The 19,483-nt window shown below is 37.3% G+C and overlaps 1 protein-coding gene across 1 annotated transcript in view; it reads right to left on the bottom strand.

The window, feature by feature from the left end:
• The window catches only part of XRN2 (5'-3' exoribonuclease 2), a 50,874-nt gene that overhangs the window by 16,491 nt on the left and 14,900 nt on the right, over window positions 1–19,483 (bottom strand). Inside the window, exons 17-27 of the mRNA XM_084283561.1 lie at window positions 16,190–16,325; window positions 12,575–12,682; window positions 12,409–12,498; window positions 12,176–12,248; window positions 8,617–8,700; window positions 7,751–7,848; window positions 7,581–7,660; window positions 5,641–5,697; window positions 3,103–3,171; window positions 2,870–3,004; window positions 1,484–1,611 (exon numbers count right to left, since the gene is read on the bottom strand). Coding sequence (XP_084139687.1) covers window positions 1,484–1,611; window positions 2,870–3,004; window positions 3,103–3,171; window positions 5,641–5,697; window positions 7,581–7,660; window positions 7,751–7,848; window positions 8,617–8,700; window positions 12,176–12,248; window positions 12,409–12,498; window positions 12,575–12,682; window positions 16,190–16,325 — 1,058 coding nt within the window. The remainder of the gene's footprint in view (window positions 1–1,483; window positions 1,612–2,869; window positions 3,005–3,102; window positions 3,172–5,640; window positions 5,698–7,580; window positions 7,661–7,750; window positions 7,849–8,616; window positions 8,701–12,175; window positions 12,249–12,408; window positions 12,499–12,574; window positions 12,683–16,189; window positions 16,326–19,483) is intronic.

Genomic DNA, 19,483 nt, shown 5'->3' with positions numbered 1-19,483 from the left:
GTTTCATTCCCACCATTACAGAAGTGCAGCTCCTGATCACACACAGAGACAGGACTCGTTAACAACCCTCCTTCCTGGGTAACTGAAGCTAATTGCCCAAAACAAAAGTAGCAGATGGAAAAAGACAGAGGCACAAACCTTCAAAAGGGACTGGGCAGTTCAGGCACAGCAGGAGCAACTCTCAGATAGATACCACAGTTCTTCTCTCAGAGTCCTACAGTCTTTTCTGAGCAGCCACCATGTATTGTGCACTGATTATTTTCTGTGGCCAGCACCCTCTCTTCAGACACAAAGCATTAAAATTCTAAGCTCACCGATGCTGGTGATGTTGAGATTCAGCTACATACTTAATATGCTCAGAATAATGGACACTGAAAATCCCTATTACACTAAATGCAATTTTTCCTATTGTACTTGAATATTGGGCACAGTATTTTAAGTGGGATCTTGCTTACAGGCACATACTCACGTTTTAGAGTCAGAACAAATTTAGTACATTTCACTACAGCCATTCCAAAAAAGAAAAGTAATGGAGAAGAGCAACACAAGGTTAATCACTCTGCTTCCCAGTTTCCAAACAGACAAAAGTGCTCAGAACTTTGTATGTACTTCTGGACTCTTCAAAAATAAAACCAACTCATGCAAGACAGACATTAGAAAAAGAGTTGCATTCATTTCAAATTGTGACTTGACATTTAACTAAGTCTAAACAAAATAATTTTGTGAATTAACTCAAACACCTTTCCCCCACCCTCAAACTGATGCCAACTAACAGATAAAGGGAGGAAAAAAGGGCTTTCAAGAACATTTTTTCTGGTGTATTTTCATTATTTTCTAGCACTGCGTTAACATTGTTACAGGCAAAACTATCTGGTCAGGCTCTGAATAGCAAGGCTAGTCAAAACGAAACAACAAAGTTGAACTGGCATTGATAATGGCACACTTTTCCTAGTGAACAACATATACTTTGCTGTTTTATTGCAGCAACTTTAAGGAAAAATGATAAAAATTTTAAAATCACTGTTTATAGTGATTTATAGTGAACTAAGCATTGTTTTCTCATGGGAAAGAAGAGGTTTTCCTCTCCTAAAAGCATAAGTTATTTGCTTATGTGGCCAGGGGTGAGGGAGGAAATGGTATTTGCTTTTTGGCAGGATCAATCTCCATAACAAACATCAAATGAAGCAATATAAGACATTTCCAATCCACTGATGTGAAAAGTGTTCAAAATTCAGGACCTCACCATGCAAGGACACCAAATCACTTAGGATATCTGAGTATAACCATTTGAAATTTTTAAAAAAGTGTATAAAAAAGTATTGCCTGAATGTCCATTGACAGAAGAACATCAAAGCAGTCAAAATGCATCTCCTGCAGGACGAAGATGAATTCCTGAATCCACTTATTTGTAACAGTGCAACAGACCAAAATCAAACTGCAATATTTTTCAAACTCAGAAATATATAAAGCAGAACCCACTTACTTGACAACAATTTAGGAATCTGCTGCTGCCCACTCAGAAGTGGTCTGCTGTATGGGCTCCCATAAGCTCCAAGAGGTACAGCATTGGCATACATTCCTGGCATCCCTCTTTCCCTTGGCATTGTATGGCTATTATGCGTAAGAAACGGAAAGGAAAAAGAATAGGATGTTTTTATCAATGCCATCTTACAGCACAGCTGCTACCCAGTCCATTAAATACCCAGCTCTCTCCAATGCGTCAGTGGAGACGTACACAAACACGATGTGATGACTCACTTACAGATAAGGGTCCCAGACACACCACAAACAAAGCACATGTTTTGTGAACTGGTCCCAGTAAAAACTCTCATAGCAAGCCACAATAAGCAGGAAAAAAAAAAACAAACAAACACTAAAAACGTTTTCTACAAATTATGTAAGTATTCAGTAAAAATGAACTAGTCACATTGCCTGTGAAGTGAGAGCTGACAGAAATTACGGGATCTATAAATGATGGAGTCAACGTTTGCCAGGCCTTTGCTGTTTTTATCCTGTGCAGAACTACACTCTCATTAAGACTTAATGAGATTTTAATTAACGCTTGTAGTGTCTCCACTTTAGAAAACAATTTAATAAGACATCATATATGATCAATAACGTAACTACATTTTTTTTTTCCTTGTAACTGTAACATGGAAGAACTGAAGATTGTTCACAGGCATAGCCTCCTTTAAAACATTCCCTTTTCTGGCTCTGACAGACATACAGCTCCTTATAGTTCCCAGTAAGGGAAGAACATTTCATTTTATTTGTAATACATAATCTCAGCTCATGCTCTCAGATGCTCCAGAACTATTCTCATAGTATGTGAGAATGCTTTGGAGCAAAGGATGAAAGTTATTTGGACTTTTGGAGAACTAACAACAACTGTGAAAATGCCTTGAAACATGATGATCAAATACATTGCATCATGCAACATGTGCTTCAAACAAAGGTTTGTAAAAAAAAAAAAAAAAAAAAAAAACACGCTAATTTTTAAAAGCATGAAAGACATTCCTGTCTTCGTAATAATATTAACTAACTCTTGTGTGAAATAACCTCATCATATCTTCTGTACTTCAGGCAAGTATCACCAAACAAGTTAAAAAAACAACAGGAAATCTAGTTAGAAATATTAAGAAAAAAACACCCCCAAAATTAAGAAGAATGCACGGTACCACTGCAAAATTATGATCATGTATGATAATTAACACTGAATATAAATATCATATACCAAAGTTTCCAACATGGAGCACCAGCATCTAATCTCTGATTGTTTCCACTCCCTTGCTGTTTTTTTGGTGGGGGTGGTTTGTTTTTAAGAGGGGCAATAAAGGGGTATAGTCAGTAGCCCTGCTGCGAGTCTTACCCTAAAGTTCTAAACGCTGACTGGTCCAAGTGGACTGGCTTTCTATCTCGATTAAAACCAAGCTGCGGTCTCCAAGGCCTGCCATCATTGTTATTTTTTTCCCAGTCTCCTGGCTTCAGAACTGGAGGAGGTTTCCTGAACATTAAAAATAGTTCCGTAAGTAGTTATTACAGCAAATGCTCAGATTAATGAAATAAAATTGAATTATATGAAATCTGACAACTGATACTTACTTTGCACCAGGTAACACTGTAGCCTTAAAAACAAAGTCTTCATCAAACTGTGGATCTTTGAAAGAGATGCTACACAAAAATAATTGAAGATTAGGTTTACTTGATAATCAAGACAAGCAAGATGAAAAAGTAATCACTGATCTATCAAGTGATGTACGCAATAGATAAGGTTAAGATGCAAGAACCCATGACTTAAACTGTAAAAATGCATTTATTATACATGGATATATTGACTATATCCATCTAATGGAGTTGGATATCTCCATTATCTTGCACAGGGTGACCTTTTTCCTCCTCTGTATCAACAGTCAATCCAAAAGAAAGTTTAATGCTTAGTCAACAGTCCCATGTTTGAAACTGTTTTGGAACTAAGTCCCATGCTTAGAGAACAGTCCAGAGACAGGAAGGGTATGAGCTTGCTGTGCAGTCTAGTCAAAAATGTACAAAACTTGGAAGTGGAATTTCCTGTAACAGGGAGTTTTTATCCCAAAAGGCAGCTTTGCGGTTGCATGTAGTTCCAGTAGAGAGAGGTACACGTATTTTCAGTGACATCTCACAGACCCTGCATTTTGAGCTGTCTAGTGTTACACTGACTACTAGTAGAGCAACTAGTGGCTGAAAGCTCAATTTCTGCTGGTAAAATGCACTTTATAGCACTTTGGGTTTGCTTTAGGTAAATTCATCCACACTGCTAGCAATTCCAGTATGAGCACCCATGCCTCAGGAAGGCCCCACCAGCTACTAGGAACCAGTCTGAAGAACCATTTGATAGAAGAATGCTTGGGATACCAAGAAAGACAAAAAACAAACCACTAAGCAGAATAGTTTCATTCCTCCAGCAGAAATAATTTTTTTATTTTTATTTTTTTCCAGCACAGAGAATGAATTAGACTCCAAGGAAAGAGAATAATGGTGCCTTGGAAAATTCAACCGAAGGAACTGAAGAGCAGAAGCAATAACCACCCATACTATCTCAAAAGACAGGAAGAAAACTCTTTGCAACAAAGGAATGGAGAAAAGCATAAAACAATTCAAACCTCCTGACAGTGGCAGATAGAAAGCTAAAAACTACCTTTAACTCAAAGTAACTAAATTCCCATTTCAGAACATCATTTCAACAATACCCTGACAATCCACAACTTAACATTTCTTATGGCGTGTAAATAGTTGTACTAGTAGAAACAAGTTATGTCTCCTCGGAGACAAAGCATGCAAACAGATCACAAGTGATTTTCAGTGTCCCAAGTATCCTATATGACATTAAGACATGAAAGGTTATAGGCTCAAGCCTTAGATACTTATTAAACTGTGTCAAATTAAGTAACAATGACATACAGGAATTTGTTGTCAAGTGCAAGAATAACTCAATTCTTTGGTGACCACAGGATTTATCATTGGAAATTCATTGTTTTTTTATTCATTCTTAAGTTTCCTATTATTCTCCCAAACACCACAGGCCAAGTCAGCATTATTCATACTATCTAAAACAATGAGGAGGCAAAAAAAAAAAAAAAAAAGGTGAAGCTTTTGTCTTGGAACTCCTTTCTCTGCAGTCACCTTTACCACATCCAAATTATTTAACCTAACAGATTAGGAACCAACTCTTAAAGGAACCAGCAGGTACTACCAGCCTCACACCAGCCTCCTGCACCAGAATGATGGAGAACAGCCAACACTTGAGGGGCTGAAATTAGTAGGTGGGTTCGTCATGAGAGCCCCAATGTGCAGGTGGACAAGTCTCAGTGATCAGGAGAACCTCTCCATTAACCAAGAGTTCTAAGACATGGAGCTGAAGAGAACAAGTCTCCAGAAGAGAGAAGGCATTCAAATAAACAAATAAAAGAAATCTTAGCAATGGAAACAGTTTCTATAGAGATCTTTGCCATTCACCTCTTACGGGGCTGGAAACCCAGCCGTTCACAGAGAGAAAAAGGAAAAAACTCCTCACTGCTTACTCTTCTTTAAAACACAAAGCTTATATTCTCAGACATCCTCTGGGAATTGTTAGGAATGAAAATGGACAAAAAATCAAGAAGCACAAATCAAGAGCTGGAGGGCTCTTGATTGAAAAAAATCAATACCCAATTCTGTTTCAGAGACCTGGTCTTAAGAAAGTTTGGTTTTCTTTAATTTAAAAGGCGTGATAGAGAATACAGAGTTCTGTAGGTGTTGCTCTCTGCTTGCCAACGATACAAAAGTCATGACAGAGAGCAACTAAAAAAGCAACAGCAGGCACAATGAGGTCCTTCTGAAGGGATGAAAAATACCGGGTTTGATGGACCAAGAAACAACCATTTTGGATACCCCTGCAGGACACGCCAGCACAAACTCTGCTTAACTGCTGTAACTCAAGCCCACTATGTTACAATGTTTTAGATTCAATTTTCACAGAAAGAAAGAAATATTTAAAACAAAAAAAAATCATTTTAGTTAAGAGACTGATTCCGCAACAAATTCAAAAATACAAAACAACATAGTAAACTAAATTTTGTTACTGCATTTAGTACAACATTGTATTAAAATCCAGCATTTACTTACCTGACTGCAGAATTTTGTGTAAGATCACGCAGCATTGGAACAGGAGACTCCACGGTCCTGATAAAGAGAAAAAGCTCTGTTAAAACATCTAACATCATCATCATTTAGCATCATTGGCTCCTCTTTCTCTGTTGCTACCACTCAAATTACTCTGTCAACTAAACCTACAACAAGTAAAAGGATTTCAAAAATACATAATCTTTTCTATAAATCAAATAGTTCTTAAGCAACAGTTACTGAACTCTTATTTCCTAACGATATCACTTTTGCAGCTGATCCTGCATTTGCATTCTCTAACATCTAATAGTGGTTTCACACACCTCCTGCTGCCCAGCTATCTGTTTACAAGTTAGAACTACCTTGCATCTTGGAAACCTTTCCACATCGTTGAGGTTGGATTATAACAAGCCAACAGGTTCTACGAGGGCAGGAGAAGACAAGAGTGACAGACATACAGACACCTTGTGGACACAAACTGACTTCCCCGGGAAAAAAAGGCTTTGAAGGAAAAAATATTTTTAGCAGCCGTTTTACATAGCACTTGAAGAGATTCCTTTCTAACTGAGATTCAATAGGCTGAGATGCAGATGCTTTTTAACCCTTTCCTTCAGAACTTGTATCTTCACATCAAGCAGACAAACTATATGCTAAAAAAAAATTAACCTCATCAGTCAGGAGCTAGATGCCTCCAGTTCATGCCACTATGCACAACTGTCACACACCCATATTATACCCGGGTCACAAACAGCACACGTTGATTGAATTTAATCCAAACCTTTTTAGCAAAGCTAGACATATTTTGAAGTGTTGACATAAATGCTTCTTCATCTTCACAGAATTCCTAGCAAACAGTACCTCTCTAGGTAAAAATAGATATCCATTTCTCATACCTTATACAGGGAAGACAATGCCATAAGAATTTTCTTTTTTCCTGCATTACTATTCCCTCCAAGAACTGCTCTGACTTGCTCATACCCTTCACAAGCCATGACAAGAATATAGAAATGTATATTAGTGAGTGTGACCTATGATACATTATCTATCCAACAAAATCGGAGTATTTGTGCATTTAATGCAAATGAGTTACTGAACACATGCTTATGCCTCTAAGGAAAGTTAGAAAAATGAATGCATTTCCAACAATGTGAAGATCACACTGATGATTTCTCAAACTTATGTTGGGGGGGGGGGGGGGGGGGGGGAAGCGCATTTTGTACATGTAGCTGGTAAGGTACCTTCCTGAATTTAGCACTGTACCCTAAATAGAAAATGGCAAAATACATCTCCATCTGTATTTTTCTTTAATGAAATTAAGATTAGCATATAAAAAGCTTTTTTTTTTTTAAAAAAAAAAAAAAAAAAAAAAAGAAATCAGCATGCCCTAGTGGAAGTTATATCAGTCTATTAAATTAGCATTCATAAAATAGCACAGAGACCAAAACAACATGATGTTACACAGGAAAGCCACTGATCACTATAGCTTTTAGTATATGATCCCTGATTACCTATTAAAGTTCATCAAACAGTAATAAATACATAAATGAAGCAACAACAACAGGCTTCAAAAGATGAAATTACAAATTAAAAAAATACCTGCAATTATAAACACACAAAGTGCTTTACAGATTTCCGATGCTGTTTTAAAAGACTATTTCTGTGATAATAAAATGGGATAAAATAGGCTTGTAGAATAAGAGTTCTTACTTTTTTTTAAATTATATGCTAACTATAGCACATATCTATTTAAAGTCCTAGCAGAAAGCACTTTTAGCCTTACAACTAAATGCACTGCCTTGCCAGAAGTTTTAGGTTTCTCATTGTGAGCAGAGGTTTTTAGTTGATGTTTTTTTGTTTGTTTCTTTGTTTTTAATTTAAATACAGATGTAACTGAACAAAGTATCCTTTAGCATCACACATCCCATGCTGAAAGCTATACTCACTGATCTGGAAGAACAGCATTTTCATTCAGTGTAAGCTTTCCCTGGATTCCATGACACAACTCTGGCGGTATATCCACTGGCTATGGAAGAAATAATTTTTCAGCTGAAGCTCATTATGAGAACTCCACCCTCACCACTTCCACAATCCCTTTACAACAAACATAACATACCTCTGTATTTTTGGACTTGTACTGTTCTACAATAAAGTCACAAAGTGGATGGTGTTTTCCAACAAAGAGAACATCACCACCAAGGCTATTTCTTCTGTCTAAAAAAGATGAAGAGAGCGAGGTAAGAGTTCAGAGGAAAGAAGGAGGTAAGGAATATAGCATACCAGTACACCATTCTGGTGAGACCTCTACCAGTTCTGCTCCACAGGAAAGCTTCATTGTGATTTATGAGAAAGTTTTGAAAATTCTTATCATGTCTGTGCCTAAAACAGGAGGCCTCCAGTCACACAGACTAGTAGTAGACAGGAAAACAATAAGAATATTGTGCTCAGTGGCAGGAATTTTGAATTCAGAACAAAGACAAAGACATCGGCTGAAAAAAAAATATATACAACTCCAAAGACCACTTTACCTAAAAGAACCAGCTATCATTTAGTCATAATGCAGAAAGTGAAGCCCAAATTTGTCTGTATAAGTAGAACATCAAGCTTTGCATACTGTAACTGGACACAGCCATCCCACTAAATGACTAAATTTGAAAACCAAGTTTATTCTTTTGATTCCAACATACTAATCTAACAATTACTTTGACTACACTGGTAGAAGCTTTTAATATGATTAAGCTGCCATCTAATTTTCAGGTTAGATCTCATGCAAGTCTACTTCATTAAAATAAAAGCAAGTGAAAGTTACAAAAATAAACCCATCACAGAGCATTCTAATTACCAACACCATCCACAGAGAAGTGGATATAGCTTGACATAATTCAATTCTTGCTCATTTAGGGTTTAAAGGTACGTGAAACAGTAGCAAGAACAAGTTCTAGTGAATACACCACAGTCACAACAACATATCACAATTCTTACTTTCTTCGGGAGTGAGGTCAGGATAGACTTCTTCCAGGGCAGCTCTAAGGCGTCGCTCATCAACAAACGGCAATAATGCAACACCTGTGAAAACCAAACCATTATTTGTCATGCTTGCTGAAATTGAATTATTCATCTCAGAGACATTCTAAGGGAAAAGCATCCAAAAAAACCCAACAACCTACCCAGAGAAGTAACCATCCCTCATCCCCAATCTAAAACATCTAGCAGTAGAACAACAGACAAAATACTATCCTCCTTTTCGAGTGGAAAAAGTCAAGACATTACAAAAATCACTTAACTTGTGACACCATCTCACTGAAAGTTATCTTTGCTACACACTGTTCAGAAGAATAAATATCATATGTGGTCCTCCATAACAGATCAAGCTATATTAGAGTAAATGAACTAGAGTGTTCTCATTCTGGGATGAAAAGGGAAAATAGGAGAGAAAGAATAGCACAGGAAGTTGGGAAAGCATGACTGTCACAGGATTTAGCTTTGGCTACCACCGTTTGAAACCACCTAGGCTACTTACACAGTGCAATACTCTGTGTGATTCACCATTCTGTAGACTACTGCTGCTTTAAACCACCCAGAATACCAAGTTCTCAAAATGACGACTGATTGGCAAAAGTTTGAAATAGACAGCTCAGACATCTCAACTTAACAAGACATTGTAATAAATCACAAAGAAAAGATTTTGAACTGCTGTATTCTGAGCTGCTATGGCTTCAGGAAGGATAAGCAGGAGCTCTTAAAAGGGTAGCGCTGAAAAGATGTGACAGAGAGCCCCAATAAATTCTTTACCCAACAAAGAACTGTCACATCAGCACAGAAAAAACAGCCTAAATTTTCAGTTTGTGACCCCACAAGCTGTTTAGGAGAAACAAACAAACCCACCCAATGTGGTTCAGCAGTAATACAGGTTGGAAGGGGATGCTTATATCTGAGCATCCCTCTTCTCCTCCTCCCTCTCCACAGTCCGGGCCAGACACTCAAGAAGTATCCATTACCCATACCTGCTACATTTAGGAGTAAGATGAGCTCATTAGGACAGTCACTATTTATCTCATTTGCTACTCTCCTGAAATAATTCAATGCTACTTTGTTCAATTTGTTAGGAGACAATAATGGGAAGAAATCACATGAAGCTCAGCGATGAGGTGACACGTTATATTATCCATTAGGGACTATTCATACCAGCTACTAGTTCAACTCTGAAATAACATGGATGCTCCTCTCAGGATCACAATTCCTTGCTAAGCAGCACATCTCACATTTCTATGAGCCCACTCTTAATCACATTTGATGAAACTGGAGAGTAGCCTTCCCTGGTGTGCTCCAGTATACTTCTTCTATTATCAATGCTGAAAAAGCACTAAGAAATTTACTACAAAAGTTCTGTGAAGACTTCATTCTGTTATCCTTACTAAAGGTAGGAATTTGGAGTCATTATTTTAGTTTTTTACTTTATTTCCCTTACCATAAACACTAGAGCTTTATCTGACCAAGATGACAGCAAAGGTTTCCTACTGATAACATTCACAGTTTCCTATTTGCATCTAGTAACAGTTCTACACCAGCAGGCAGACCTCAGAAACCTTTGTCATTAAACTCCGCTACATAACATTCACGGAGACTCTGAACTTCCACAGGCATGGATTCCTTATCTACAACTTGGTCTGCCTGCACCACTTTTGTTTTGCAAGTTTGGTCTTCACATGGCTTTATTAAAACTTATACTATTATCCTGGAGCAGGTGGAAGAAGGAAGGGGTGTAACCAAAAACTTGGCTTTTAAATGTAATGACACATTACGTTTAAGTTTGTTACCTCTCTTACAAAAGCAGGTTGGAAGAAACCATGAAAAAGCATTAAAGAAGTCAGTACTTAGACTGACAGAACGTGTCAGAATATTATTTAGCTTACTGTGAAGCAAGGCGCAGAGCCATACAGACTTCTGTTGCCAACCACACCAAGCAAGAACGCTGCACTGCTCTTCATTATCACCAAGTTCAGGAGGATAACTTCCACACTGACTGACTACTGCTTTATCAAAGACAGCACCGGACCACAGCCAAGTTCAAGTTTCAGCTGGAACATAACTACTACTGAGGGGAAACAGCAATAAGCCTACCCTAGAAAACGCTTTAGTTTCACCTTCACAACCCACTGGCAGAATGACAACAAAATGGGAAGCGTTCTTAACTCCAGAGATTACAAAAAGGATCAATGGTGAGCTTTTAGAAGCATAATCACAACTCTAAAAGGAAGATCTTCAAACATTTCATCAAAAGCACTAGAAAATATTTAATCAAGATACTTCTAGCTTGGAAAATATTTCTTGTTTCACAACTGCCACTTAAACATGAAAATTCCAGATGCCAATCTAGAAAAAGTTTATAACGCAATTAAGCATTAAATTAATCAAAAGTAACATCACAGATTACCAAAAGCTACTGGAAGCTATCTAAAACGTTACCGCTTTAAACTGTAAATTTGATAACCAGACATAAGGATTGAGGAAAGTTGCCAGAACTACACCTAGGGGAAGGGCTTCAAGTTACAGAGGGAAAACCTGCTAAGCAACACACATCTCTTAATACCTAGGTGTATTCTCTTTGGTTTTGGAACACTATCATGAATAAGGCACTAGTGTATCTGACTGGCTATTTCAAGGCAGAAGAGGATTTGGGAGAGGAGGAACCACAGAATCACAGATGTTGGCCAGAACCTCTGGAGATCATCCAGTCCAACACCCCCTGCTCGAGTATGGTCGCAGAGGGCCCAGAGTAGGTTGCCAAAGACCATGTCCGGTTGGATTTGGATTATCTCCAAGGATGGAGATTCCACAACTTCTCTAGGCAGCATGTTCCAGTGTTTGAAGTCCTCAAGTGTGTTTTAATATGTTCAGATAGAATTTTGTGTGTTTCAGTTTGTGCCCAAATCATTATTTATACACCTAATGGAGATGTTACACTATTGGCTACATACCAGGTAGAAAATTTGGCAGCTCATTAAAACTAATATTCTCTAAAAGACGAGACCACATTAAATACAGTATCTATTTTTTCATTCTTTGTATGTATTCAAATACTTCTACATTCCCCACAGCATTTTTCACAAGGTACTAATGAGCCACTGATTGAACAGAATAAAATCCATTAATTAAATGCAAAGGAGACAAGAGACAATTACATAGTAAGGCTGATAAAAATAGAAAAATGATTAATCTAGTTCAGGACAAATTAACAGATCTAGAATGACTGCTAAAATTACTACTAATCATTGCCAATCCTAAATCAGTTACTCAACCATAATTTGTTCTTCACACAAATTTCTTTTTAAAAATAAGCCTGCTGCAAAATACATCTCCCCCACACCAAGTAACACAAGTTACCTTTGCTACTTTGTGTGTCATTATCTCACTAGGATGATTTTCCATTTTATTCTTTTTTTTTTCCTTTTTTTTTTTTTCTTTTTCTTTTTTTAAAACATATATTCCTAAGACTAAGGTCAGCGTACTGTAGTTCAAAAGAAGCAACTTGAAATTTTACCTTGCCAAGCATATTTTTTCCCATTCAAGTCAATAGCAAAATCTTCAGGGTAGAAGTCAATTATGCTTGATTCCTGTATATGAGAAAAACAAACAAAAAAATAATTAAAACCAATTATGAAATTGGCTCAGAATACTATGAAGCTTCGCTATGTAGCTGTACTTAGTTTTGTGTTAGCTGACCCTTTGCTAAGGAGGATGCCTTACAGAGAGGAATACACTAAGGATTCTTACCGGATCTGTCATGAGCTTCCTCCAACTTGGTGGCAGAAAGTTTCCACTTGCAGCTGGAAATACTCCCATAAGTTGTTCAAGAGGCTTGAACTGTTGAAAGTAATCAGGTTGATGAAGGACATTCCTAATGAGCTGTTAAATCATAAATGAATAAACAATGCCCTACCGGCTTTGAGCCCTTCTCAAAATCCGAGGGCATGTCTGCAATACCATCAAAGTCAGAAGCAAATGGAGCATAGTGAAAAGGGTAATACCAGTTCCAGGAGGCACAACCCTAGGACAGCAAAACAAGACAAGCAAAATCAGGCAAATCAAAAGTGCAAAAGGAAAAAAAATATCATGTAGCCCAGTAACTAAAGTTGACAAAATTTAACCCAGCGTCAACTGGGAGAAAGAGGAATCCCCGTTGTTAGAAAAGAAAGAGCTCTTGCCTCTAAAGGTACTCTGGACTTCAGGTTGGGGCTTAACTTTTCATAGCCAGATTAGAGCGAGTGAGATCACTGGACAGTGAATGGAGACCTCAGGCATTTCCTCAGCAGCACAGAACAGCAGATTGACTTCTCTGCCAAAGTACTCTTGCTATGTGCTAGGTTTGAGTCACTAAGGGAGACAGCCAAAGAGACAGACCTAGCACCATAACAACACAAAACACCTTACAGAAGGTTCTTAACCTTAACTTCAGGACACTGTAACGTACTTCACGCTTTTTTCTTCCCCCTCTAGAAAAAAACATACACACACACACGCACAAGAAATCCAATAAAATCAAACAAGTGTCTTGCAAAGAGCAGGAAAACACAGTCTATCCATACAGTTAACCAGCCCCTGGGGTTAAGTCAAGGAGCTTACAGCAACTGGACATATTTTCAAGTTGTGTAGAGCTGCTGGCACATCTCAGAACACAGAAACGCAGAGGAGGAATCTCAAGTTCTCCACAACTATATAAACAGTAGAATTGTGCAACTCAGAAAGCCATTACAGTGGTCTCAACAGGAATAGAGGTACTTTTCTGGCAGCACAGAACTTGCGCTACCATTTTTCAAAGCTATATCCCACTGCTAACTTGGGAATATGAGGGACCAGAGAAACCTGACATTCACACGATGTAGACTGCATTCCATCTGAACAGCATTAGTTGCAGGTTGGAAAGTATTGTTTTAAACTGATACTCTTCTATTCAGTAAAAACACTAACAAGCACTTGAGGTAATATTTTGCTTTTCCCTCTCACTCTTTCGTCTTGAATACTGGTAAATATAAAGTGCATTCACTTCAAAGTCATAAAATAATCCTCAAAAAGAAGAAAAAAAAAATCAACTCAAACACATCGGAACACAACACACTTTAAAGGAAATGTGGCTCTACAAGGTCTAAGTCAAGTTTTCACCTTTTCAGCTAGCTATCTTAGCAGGAGCACTTGAAACAATGCCTACTATTTTGACTTCCAATTCTGAATAAGTAAATGTCAATGAGGCTCCTCCAGTGATGTTTTTGGTAAAAACCTACAGCAACTTTAATATCAGATACAATTCCTCAGGTGGTTTCAGTCTGTTTCAGAAGCCAGGTGGATATGTGCTTTTTGTTAATCTTTTTCCCCTGAAACAGATGTTTCTACTAGTGGTGCATGTTCTATGTTATTAGCTTTTTATAGGAGTAGAAATGCACATAACATTCTTTCAGACGTTTTATGGACAATGAACAGTGGATACTGGAAGCAATTTGTACCATGGCAAACAAAAACAAAAATCAAGCAAACCTGTTTTGACATTCCCCCAGTCCAACAGTTTGCTAATCTAACTTCCATAGGGGCCAAAAGTGATTTGCCTGCTGCTCCATATTGATACAACTGACTGCCCACCTGTAGCAGGTTGTAGAATCTTGCCTACACATAGCTCTGTTCAGCAAGTATAGCTAGCACATGCAAGCATTTCATTGCTACACTGTTTTAAGTCAGCAATGTATTTTATTTTTTTTTTTAACAAGGTCTAGAGAGATTTGCCTTCTTTTAGAGTAATCTGAATACAAAGCAAAGCAGTAAAAAGCCTTAAACATTTGTGTATGTTCAAGTTTTCCTTTGGAACTTCACTCAACCAGAAATACTTCTATACAGCCACTTTTCCTTGAGATCTTATTTGCACTCCTCCTCAATTTTCTTGAGAGCACTGTGGTCCTGCATGAAACTTGAAGTTATCAACCTCACTGATTTATTTTCTTTGCAGCTATAATAATCTATCCTTGTGTGTATCAGTTACTTCCATCTACAAACTCCGGAGAACAAGGAGTCACCCACATACATCTCATTAACTACATGGGTTTTATGTGTTAAACTAGGGAACACTGCATAGGGACTTGCTTGTATTGTTTTAAGTTTGGGTATCTGTCAGTTTATCAGCTCCTGTATTTAAAGCATTGTGGCATTTAAAAACACAAGTCTCTCAGAAGTACCAAGGTTTGAACAGTTATAAAAACACACCATGATATTTACACTAGGCTGTGGCATGCTCAACACAGAGCAATGACTGTATATCACACTCATTTGAATAAAAGAACCTTAATTTTTACAAAGCTCAAATGAATGTAAATATTTTGATCTCATAAGTATTTTCTCACAAACATCTACTCACAAATTCTTTTATAATTCACACTGTCTTCTGCAGTTTTTTGTTTGTTTGTTTCTTTTTTAACCACTGCAATACTGAAGGTTGCACTCACAGCTTTCCAGCAGACATCTATAGCTAATCTATTTACACAACTCAGACACACGGGCACGTATAGAGTTCTAGGAATACATCTTGCCACAATTAACAGGAACACAGTAAGCTTTCAGCAGACCTTAACTGCGTGCAGGATCATGGGAATTTCTGCATGTCAAGGTGGCCACTAACTCCAGGTGGCCAGAGGAGCTATTCAAGGATGTGCACAGCTAAATTCAGCTCTCCTGCAGATCAGCTGCAACAAACTTGCAAGCCTTAAGCTCTATTGTTTTCATCCACCACAACATGCAAGTCAGAGCCCTAACTCTGATAAATACAGCAGAAGAGAAAAGAATGCCCCCTTTTTTGTTCCAAGGGAAGGAAAAAAATCATATTATATAAAACTATGTTTTTTTGCATCCATGTGAGATATTTGCCCCGCCTGTACTTTAAGTCAGACAGGTACGAGCTGCCTATGAGAAGCGTGCACTTTTGTCTGCAAGGCACTGCATTCACACTACACACCATGTTGAGACAGATAAACTTCATTTGCTGGCACATTCTATTCCCAGGTCACACACAAAATATAACTTACTTTGTTCGCAGAGCACGAAACTAGTTATTAACCATCAGTGCAACAAACGCCAATACGTCTAACTAATCTCCTGCCAATCTGACATCTCAATTATCAAAAGATTTAAATCAGATACAGATTACTTCAATCACAAAGCACTTCATGGAACATTATTACAATCTATGGAGAAGACCATGACTCTGTTCCTTCAAAATTCTTACTAGGATTTCACAGGCATTGTCCTTTGTTTGCTCGTTGTCATTGCGATTTCACCAGCCATGTATTGCAAAGAAAAAACATGCATCAGTTCTTAATAAACTAAGAAACTGTTACTGTACGATAGAAACAAAAACTGCATTCAAACTTCAAGTGTCAAATAGAATGGGAATGCATTTATATCTTCAGAAAATGATTGCTTTGTGAAAATAAGCAATGAAAAGTTATTATTTCCTGAAAAGAGGAAGGCTGCAGACACAAAAGGAAACTAAAGTTCCAGGGAAGAAATTCTTAAGTACCTGATAATAGTATCTGAGAACCCAGCAAAGCCCTTCAACATAGGACTGTACAACTTTACGACGAAATTTCTCATCAGATGCATCAACATCAAATTTGTTTTTATAGTAGCGTTGCTTCCAACCAGTTTCCCACAACCTGTGTAATAAATATAAATAGATGTCAATACATGTTAATATATGTCAATTTACATTTCTAAATCAAAGTTTAAAGCAAAATAACTCTCTACTTTAATCGCACTTTTATACTAATACTGATTTAAATGAAAGCATGAAAACTGATACTCAGCAGCAAGATAATAGAATCCAATGGCTAACATACGGAAAATCCACAGAAATTTTGAAGCTATCATCCTGACAAATACATCCTCAAAGTCCTAGTTAGAAGCAGAGTACATTTTCAAAATGAGGGTGCTACTGTCAAGATTCTTCAAATTCTTCAGTCTATTATTCCTAGTCCATAATTTCATCTTCCTTATCAGGAATCTACTACCAAAATTCATATTTGAGTTTTGCTCTTCAACTCTTCCATTAGAAACAAAAACACTCTTCTTCTTCCTTATCTAAGGTGGTTTAATCTCCTGCAGCCACACTAACCTCTATTCTTACTACTCTTCCCAAGCGAAAGAGGGCCAGTAACCAAATTATTATTTTATTAATAATAATCACCAACTTTTCTATTGCTTTTCACACAAGCTATGACTACCAGCAGAATTATCTGCAACTCAGGAACCCGGTGCTTGCTGTCTTGCACTAGATGAGTGCCTTTTAACAGAGGGATTTTCAATCTTTCATGCCAGAGGGGGATACTGGAGTCAGAAACGCAGTCTCAGACACTATTTATCACACTTCACACAGCTCCCCCTTATGTCTACTTAGGGATGGGGCACGGAAAACAACTGCATGCTCATCACTGACAAGCATTTGAATCCCTCATCAGTTCTAACACAACATAATGCCACACTTCAAGGAAAAAGTATACTATGAAAAGTAATGATAATATATACCCGAGGCTCCTCTAGGAGAAAGAAAAAAAAAAAAGAGCAGGGGGAATGCATGTCATGGGCAGCAGCAGGCATCACCGCTTGCAGACTACAAAGCTTTTCTTCCTAGGACACCTATCAGCTCACTACAACTACCGTGTTCCTGATTGTTTGTGAGATGATGTGAATTTTGAGAACAACTGTGCCACAGGCAAGAAGCTATTAACATGGACATAAAACATCCATTTGTTAGCTTTAACAGACACAGAAATCTTGGGGGAAATTCTGGCTCAGTTTAGAAACTGCTATCTACAAAGCCAGTTTTAAATGACAGATTAAGCTCTACTTAAAGTTTGTTTCAACCACAATGTCATGCTTCAAAAACTGGCCTTCCTCACAAAGCTATCTTTTTTTTTTTTTTTTTCATGTGGTGCATGCATTTTATACACGCATCTCAACCTGCATGTGAATTTCGGTATTTAAGTGAACTATAATAAAGCAAGTTACAAACCGGTTAAATCAGATAATGCCCTAATAATGATTTTCATTTTTATGTATAATCTTTTTCTCAGCAATTCAAAATTTGTCATTATTGCACCTTTAATTTTGAGTTGACCTGTCAGGTTACATGTGTCCTACAGATTCTGTATGTAATTCAGACAGGTCAGCTCAAACTTAGGCATGACAGTCTCATAGCACAGTAGATATAGTATATGAAGCCTTTAAAAGTGAACAAAGGTTGCTTTAAACTTATTTAAAAAACAAACCAACCAAACAAAAAACACCAGCCCAAGATGCATATCTGTTTTGCAGAAAGAATCTTTTCCTTGCTTCCATTTCAAGCTGGTTGACCAGGACAGGGATAGTACTTATATTCAACCTGAGCCAGCTCAAAGATGGCTCAAACTGATGAGGAGGTAGAAAAAACAAGGGACATGTTCAAGAGTTTAAGACAAATAGCCAGACAAGCAAGGACAAGAGCTGCTTGTGCTGAAGTCTTTAAGGAAAGAGTCAGGAACATCTGCAGTCCATGCAGAAGACTCTATGAGTTCCCTGGCAGCTGGATTCCTACAAGAGCTTCAAAATCCTTTCCGTAAGATGACAATACAGCAAACACCCAAATTTGCTAGCTGACTAGAACTATTTGGGCTAGTTTTAAAGTCATTCTAATTACAAAAGGTATTTTTGTAAACAACTTCTGTATCCAGTCCACTTATGCATTCATTTTTACTTAGTAACCTGAAAATGATTATTTTAAATCTATTTCCACCCTCATCTAAATACAACTTGATACAAATCACACTTTTAAAAGTCTAAGAAAATTCATTTGTTTAACATTTCCCAATACAATGAAAATCAAATAAGTATTTTTCAATCAGAAAAGGATCTAAATAAATATTCTGAGCTATAGCAGAACTAAAAAATTGCAGATAAATGTAGTATATCCACTGGCTTGTCAGTACCACCTTTGTGAAAAAATTTACTACTTATAAATCCCCACAATTCACTCATGCTAGTTGCTTTAAAATGAACAAATAAAACACTGTTAAAGCTTCTTTTAGCATCTCTTCTAAAATTCAAATGCAAAACATGACACTAACATTTATTCTGATATTAGACATAAATTTTGCTTGATCAATATAGAAAACACAATGACAAAACCCATTCATTCAGATCTGTATATATAATAAGTAAAATAGGAATGACAGCCAGGTTATCTTATTGGAAGATCAAATTGGCTAGATGCAACAAATGTTATGACAACACTACAGTACACTAGTGATCAGTACTTCACAATGAAGTAACCCTTTTTGTTTTCTCATGACTAAATATGTCCCCTGGCTCAACAGAATACAATATCCACCGGTTGCATTTATCAGGACAGCAACTTCAACAAAGATTACAAGGTGTTCACCCTTGACTTAAAGGGTAATAGCCTGATTTAAACCTTTGATAAATTTACACTCACTGGTAATTCACTGTCAGTTAATTCTATTAAAATTCCTATCCTTTAATCATCTAGGGAGCAATATTTTAAAATTTATTGCAGCCAAAAATGAGCTTGCTACTAATCAAAGATGGAGGAATACCTATTGTGATAGCCAAAATAAATAATGCTGCACATGAAAGTGCAACTGAATTTTATGGGTTAAACAGTTCAAAAATTCAACCTGAAAACAGAGGCATTCAGCTCACATAATCAAAGCTGAACAGTGGATGTCTAGCCAATCTAGCGCATGGTCTCAAAGGGAGTAGTGGCTTGCAGGATGAAAACCTGCGCGCATACTAATCTAGATACTTAGATTTAACAGCT

This window comes from Netta rufina (genome assembly GCF_964035555.1).
Source record: "Netta rufina genome assembly, chromosome: 3".
NCBI lineage: Eukaryota > Metazoa > Chordata > Aves > Anseriformes > Anatidae > Netta > Netta rufina.
The sequence above is the reverse complement of the archived record's forward strand: the minus strand, read 5'-3'. Positions and strand labels throughout refer to the sequence as shown.